Below are 6,865 nucleotides of genomic sequence, written 5' to 3'. Positions count from 1 at the left end.
GGGTGTTTTGTTTGTTTTGATGTTGAGTCGTCTGAGTTCCTTGTATATTTTAGACATTAACCCTTACAGGATATACCATTTGCAGACACCTTCACCCACTCAGCAGGTGAAGACACTTGGATTGAGAGTGCCTCTCCCACTTATGGGCTCTATAACCTGAACAAATCCTTGAACTCCCCTGAGTCCCAGCTTATGTCTATAAAATGAACTAATAACACCAGTGAGCTTGATTTAGCTCATGGGGTTCTGGGGAGCCCCAGAGGAGGAGTCTGTCTGAGCACCCTGAGGGCCGCACACAGTGGGGCTAAGGGGGCTTTGGGTTTTCTCCCCAGCTTAGGCACCCTGATCAGGTGCCCCCAGAGCAGAGGCACAGCCACTGACAAACTTGCAAGGAGATTATGACCCCTGGGGGGCCACCCTATGCTCTGCCCCACCGGTCTCTCTGTGGGGTCGCTCTGTGAAGAAAGAGGTTTCCACTGCCAAGGGCATCCAACTGGGTGGGCCCAGGTGGCCCCCGCGGCCTGCCATCCGTACTGGGAGGCCCTAGGCTGGCGCAAGCCAGCGCTGGCCACTCGAAGGGGGAAGGGGCACTCAGGGAGCCAGCGCAGCTGGCAGGGTCCAAGTCTGCGGGCCTGCGGGGACAAAGCTGCTCTGAGTGGCCTCTAAATGGGCGCCTGTGTTCTGGGGTGGGGGCGGGGTGACTCCCGGCCCCCCAGTCTCCTCCCCGCCACAGCAGGACGTCCTGCTGGACGCTGGGCAGAGGAGGTCCTGCGTCAGGGGTGGCCCCTGCCGCCCGAGCGCTAGGAAGTGGCACCAGGAGCAGGGCTTCTGGGGGCGGGGACGCCGACGGGCGAGGCAGCGAACGGGCCGAGGGCCAGCAAACCCTCCGCAGTAGGGCCCAGCGGCCCGCCTGCGCGGGGCGGGCCGCGGGGGCGGCTCGGACCCGAACCCCGCGAGGGGCGTGGCCGGGGCGGAGCCCGGCGGGCGGGGCGCGGGGGCAGGGTCGGCGCAGGCCGGCGAGCCACCCCCCGAGCAGGCGGAGAGGAGCCGGCGGGCGCGCTGGCCCGCGCAGCTGGGCGGCGGCGGCGTCGTCCTGTGCGCCCCGCGCCCGCGCCGCTCGCCGCGCCGCGCCATGCCGCCAGCCGGGCTCCGCGGCGCCGCGCCGCTCGCCGCGGTCGCGCTCCTGGTGCTGGGGGCGCCCCTGGGTAAGGGCCGGGGGCGCGGGGCGCGGCGGGAGGCCTCGTTTCGTGGTCCGTGGGAGGGGAGGCGGGAGGGGGCGGGGGCTGGACAGGGGGCCCCGACCCTGGGGGTCGAGACCGAGGTGTCCAGGCGCAGGGACCAGGGTGGAGCTCCGGGCAGTGGAGTGGGGCTGGGGCGGCCGGAGACCCGGCCCGGTGGCCACTGGGCACCTCCGCCGCTGCCCGCAGCTCTGGCTGGCGAGGACTGCCTGTGGTACCTGGACCGGAATGGCTCCTGGCATCCGGGCTTCAACTGCGAGTTCTTCACCTTCTGCTGCGGGACCTGCTACCAGCGGTACTGTTGCCGGGACCTGAGCCTGCTCATCACCGAGCGGCAGCAGAAGCACTGCCTGGCCTTCAGGTGGGCGCCGGCCTTCCCCTCCCCCGCTCCGCGCTCTCAGCCCACACCCTGCCCCGAAGCGGGGCTGGAGCTCCAGGAGGGGCCGGCCGGCCGGCGACCGTCATGTGGTCATGGCAGGCTGGGCCCGGCCCTCCCCCGCCCCGGGCCTGCGCAGGGCGGGGGCAGGGGCAGCCCCAGGCCCAGCGGCGCTCTGGCCTCTCCCCAGTCCGCCGCTCACCAGCTGTGTGATCTTGGGGTCCCGGGTGGCATGAAGGGGGCGCACAAAAGGGGCTCTCAAACTTGTTTTGGGAGGAGGGAGCGCTGACAGAGCACGCATGGGGAGGCGGTGACCGAGACACAGCACCGTTTGAGACGTGAGCTCTGCCCGTCAGGCCTCCTATGTTGGAGTCCAGGCTGTTCAGTCGTGGACTTGGGTGCACACCGCAGCCCCTCCGGGGAGGCTGCCGCTCAGGAGGCCGCCCTGCCTTCGGGGAAGCGCGGTCCGGAAGCTCTCCCCAGCAGGGCGGGCAGAGCCCGGCGTCTCTCTGGCGGGGGGTCCAAGCCAGCGTGGCGGTCGGCATGGTGAGGACTCCCCGCGTGAGGCTGGAAGGTGAGGAGACCTGTTCTTTGTCCAAGTCCCAAGACCATAGCGGGCATCGCCTCGGCCGTGATCCTCTTCGTGGCCGTGGTCGCCACCACCATCTGCTGCTTCCTCTGCTCCTGCTGCTACCTCTACCGCCGGCGCCAGCAGCTGCAGAGCCCATTTGAAGGTGCGTCCATCCGTCTGTCCACGCGGGGAGGGGCGGGGGTGCCCTCGGAGGGCATCAGAGGTCAGGAGGTGTGGTTGGCAGCTGCAGGCCCCTCTGGACACACCTGCCCGCCCGTCACCCCAGAAGCCAGAGTGCAGGGACACGTGTGAACCCTGGGTATATGAATGTGCGTGCACTGTGTGCCGTGCGTGTGCTCTCAGGAAACGCACGGGCTGGGCCTGGAGCGCGAGCGACATCGAGTGCACTCCATGTGCAAAAGACGTGTGCCTGCACACAGGCCCAGGCCTGGTGGGTGTGGGAACAGTGACCCCGTGTCGGGGTCAGTGTGGGAGGACTCCTCAGGGGCAGCTCTGCTAGGCCGGGATGGCCATATCCTGACCCAGGATATGGCCCAGGACGCCCCCCAGGCCAGTGCTGTTTGGCCCAGGAGGTCTCTGAAACCCTGAGCGGGCACACTGCTGAGCCCAGACCAACCAGCAGGGGCCACCTCCAGGCGCCCTGCTGGACTCTGCCAAACAGGGTCTGAGGGCAGAGGCAGCAGGACCCCCTGGGCCAGAGGGGTGGGGGTGGCGTCCCATGGAGGCGGTGCCCTGAGTGCTGGTCCTTGTCCCCCAACCAGGCCAGGAGATCCCCATGACAGGCGTCCCTGTGCAGCCAGTGTACCCATACCCCCAGGACCCCAAAGCCGGCCCTGCACCCCCACAGCCTGGCTTCATGTACCCACCCAGCGGTCCTGCACCCCAGTATCCACTCTACCCGGCGGGACCCCCCGTCTACAACCCTGCAGGTGAGTGGGCCCTTCCTCCTGCCTGCTCTGCCCTGGGGGTCCTGCAGCCTGGGTCGCGCCCTCCTGTGCAGCCCCGATCCTTACCTTGTCTCCTTGGCTTACAGCTCCTCCCCCATACGTGCCACCCCAGCCCTCCTACCCTGGAGCCTGAGGAGCCAGCTGCATCTCTGCCGTCCCTCAGGAGACTGAGCCTCCGCCTGGCCCCAGGGGAGGGCAGGGGCATCTGCTCGCCAGGCCCCAGGCCCAGCCGCACCCTGAGACCTTCTGGGAACGGAGCCCCAGGGAGGAGGAACAGGAGCTGAGCTGGAACTTGGCCGTGACTGAGGGGCGGGTAGGGAGGGCCTGGGACACGCGGACTATTTTTATCAGGGGTGGGGGAAGGGCAGGAAAGCCTTCATGGCCCCTGCTTTCTTCCAGCCCTTCTCCTCCCAGGACCCCGGGCCAGGAAGGCTGGGCCCCTCCTGTTTGTCTGCCGTGGACTGGGGGCTGGGGAGGCTCCACCAGCCGTGGGCAGAAGCCCCCCGGCCACCCTGCGGGCCGCGCTCCGGGGGATTAAAGCTGTGGTGATGTAACTCCTGCTGGCCACGTCGCTGGGCCGTCCACACCTCCTGACTCCGCAGGGGAGGGCAGGGCCGGTGCCCGAGCACAGGCAGAAGCCCAGGCTGAGGGTTGCCAGGCTGCCAGAGCTGGGGAGGCAGATCTTGCCCCCACGGGGAGACGGGTCCTCAGGGTCCCAGATTCCACACGTGGGCCCGGCATGGAAGGCACCTCCCTCCCCCCATCTGAGACACTTGGACTCGCGCTTGTCCCCCACCGACTGACCTAGGTGTGTGTTTCCCAAGGTCGCTGGGTCTCTGCTTCCTCATCTGTAGAATGGGGGCACTGCTTCGGGGGTACGGGAAGCTTGTTGGGGCTGCCCTTCCTTGTCAGAGGGCCTTCCCTGGACCAGCAGCTGAGAGGAGCCCGGCTGGGCAGGTGCTGTCAGCGACCTTGGAGCATCAGGGGCCCCCAAGACATGAGACCCCCCCCAGGCCCACTTCAGTGCCTCTCCTGTGTCGGGCCAGTCCCCTCCCGCTCCCTGGCCTGGTGACAGATCCAGGAAAGAAAAGTCGATAGACTTTAATTCACGCGGGGAAAGCGCCAAGTCAGCTTGGAAAGCCCCTCACCCCCTCCAAAGCCCTCTGTCAGTCCCCCTCCCTCCAGCCACGCGTCCTCCAGCCCCACTGCAACCTGTTGGCTCCTTGATTTCCTAGGCCTCAGGGTGCTGCGGCCTGGTCTGGATGGCCAGGCCCTTGTGCTGGCCACGCCCAGGGCCCACTGGAGGCTCTCTTCTCACGGTAAGGGCGGGGAACTCTGTGCCGGCTGCTTTGGGGCCAGGACCAGACCTGGGTGGAGGGGAAGCTTGTGCTGCCAGTCCACCTTTCCTGGGGAGGGGGATGAGAGGTGGGCCGCAGGTGTCCTGGCTTCTAGGCCACAGCTTCTGCCAGCATGCTGGGAGAGGGGTCACCAGGTCATCCCAAGGTTTGGACAGCCCCTGTCTCTGTCCTGAAGCTGGGAGGTGGAGGTTTGCAGGACAAGATTTCTGCATTTCCCTGAAAGATGAGATGTTATTGAATGTAGGGCCATGCCAGCCAGAATGAGCTTCCTTAAGTCAGCAGCCTGGGGCCAATTAGAAATTGCTCCATAGTCTAGGATGGAAGGCTATTTATCCTAATCAGAGCCCCCCATTCCCTCCCTCCAACATTTCCAATCAATTAACTGCAAAGCACTGCAAAAAAAGAGAATTTCAAGAAAAAAGGGGGAAACGGTGCAGGAGTGGAGCTTTCATGTGGTGGCAGCAGAGAGGAGGCCCCTCACGTTGTCTAGCTGGTAAACAGGGCAACGCCCTGGTCTCTCCTGAGACCCAACCTCTCACCTGGGGACCACGCACAGCTGCTCCCCCCAGCACCCCTGAAAACTGGCAGTCGCCCTACAAGGTGGTGGTGGGTGGAAGGAGCCGTGACCCTCAGGGATTGGGTCAGCAGTGGTATAAGCAGGGGTCCTGCTCAGCTGAGAGGAAGCAGCAGGACGCTGGAGGGGTCTGGGAAGCGGAGGTGGGAGGGGGAGTGTGTTACACAAAGTCTAGTGGCCCGCATCCTGGGGTCAGCGAGGCCTGCGGTGCTGGGGAGCCTGAATCCAGAAGAGGACGGCAGGGAGGGGTAGGGCCCAGGTGCCTGGACGTACAGTCCAGGGTCGAGAGCCAGGGGTTAGCAAGAAAGCGGAGCACGGGGGCTGGCGCGGTCAGGAGCTGGAGAAGGAGGCTGAGAGCCAGATGGGCAGAGCAGGGAGCAGGGGAGGCCGGAAGAAGGGTGTGCCCGGTGGGGCGGGCGGCGCCTCCCCTTCTCCCACCTCCCCAGCCGGCCGCCCCGACTTGGCTCCCCAGGCAGAGTGGTCCTGGTGGGTGACCCGCGTGCGGATCTCTCGCCTCTTGGAGGAGCCGCCTGAGCGGCCTTGGGCCCCAGGCCCGGCCACAGCGAGCGGGCCGAGGGGCCCTGCAGCCCGGAAGCCCCGGGCCCGTACACACCGCCCCTGTCCGGGCGCTCTTCCCGCGGGCGGGCCGGGCCTGGGGCTCCGCGGGCCCCCGGGCGGGGTGCGGAGAAGGTGCGGCGGCTGGGGACCCCGGCCCAGGTCTGGATCCGGACCCGTCAGCTAGGGCTTCGGCCCCGCCTAGCCACCTCTACCCTCAACCCAGCTGATCCTAGGGCGACCCCCGCCGCCACCCCGGCCTTCCCGCGGGGTGGGCCGCGCCAGCTGCAGCCGCCCGCCCTCGGTCCACGAGCCGCGCGAGGCCGGGCCGCGTCTCCGCCAGGGGGCGCCGCGCCGCCGCCCGAGGAGGGGGACGTAAACGGCCTGCGAGGGGGAGGGGTAGGAACGGGGGAGGGTGACGTCATCGCCCTGCGTGGGGAGGGGACGGGGCGGGAGGGTACGTGACGGGGACGTCATCCGCCTGCGGGGGCCGGGGGAGGAGCGGGGAGGGGCACGTGAGGGGGACGTCATCGGCCTGCGGGGGGCGTGGAAGGAGCGGGGGATGACGTAGGCGGGAGAGCAGGCGGAGGGCGGGGCCTAGCCCCACCCCCAGGCACAGCGTGAGGGGTCGTCCCCTCGGAAGCGTCGCGCGGCTCGAGGCCCTGGGCGGGGCGCGGGGCAGTGTGGTCGGGTGGGAGTCCAACTCCGGCCCTGCCGTGTCCGCCGTCGGTCCACCTAGCGGACAGGCGGGCGGGGGCGGGGACCGCGTGCAGGCGTCGCCCCAGAACCCCTGACTGGGCTCCTGCGGTCAGGCGCGTGGTGGACGCGAGGAACAGGGCCCCGGGCCCGGCACGGCTCCAAAGCGGAGAGACGCCCTTGGCGTCTGGGCAGTGGGAGGCGGGCCCGGGGGCACACCCTCTGGGCACTGCCCCGCGGTCACTTCACCCTCGGTCCTCCTGACCGGGGCTGCTCGTGGCGCCGGCCCCCAGCCCGCACCGAGGGGCTTGGAGTGGCGCGTACCGCTTGCCTCATGTGGCCATCGAGGTCCTGGCTCCGTCGCCCGCCTCGGTGCTGCACCCAGGGACCCCGGGCAGCACACCCTGACTGAGTCCGGCCCCTGCGAGGAGCACCCGTGCGGCCGGCTGGGCAGGGCCGGGAGCCTGCGTTTCCGGAGCAGGGGTGAGCGTCAGGACCCTGGGGACAGCACCCAGGCGGGCACGGCCAC

General features: G+C 68.4%; 1 protein-coding gene across 1 annotated transcript; it reads left to right on the top strand.

The window, feature by feature from the left end:
* Positions 1-1,132: 1,132 nt before the first annotated feature.
* Positions 1,133-3,707, top strand: SHISA4 (shisa family member 4). Its single transcript, XM_061161145.1, has 5 exons — positions 1,133-1,205; positions 1,428-1,599; positions 2,215-2,348; positions 2,968-3,135; positions 3,240-3,707. The coding sequence occupies exons 1-5, from the start codon at positions 1,133-1,135 to the stop codon at positions 3,284-3,286; spliced, it is 594 nt and encodes a 197-aa protein (XP_061017128.1). The 3' UTR covers positions 3,287-3,707.
* The last annotated feature ends 3,158 nt before the right edge of the window (positions 3,708-6,865 follow it).

Source organism: Dama dama, chromosome 14 (genome assembly GCF_033118175.1).
Source record: "Dama dama isolate Ldn47 chromosome 14, ASM3311817v1, whole genome shotgun sequence".
Taxonomy (NCBI): domain Eukaryota; kingdom Metazoa; phylum Chordata; class Mammalia; order Artiodactyla; family Cervidae; genus Dama; species Dama dama.
The sequence above is the reverse complement of the archived record's forward strand: the minus strand, read 5'-3'. Positions and strand labels throughout refer to the sequence as shown.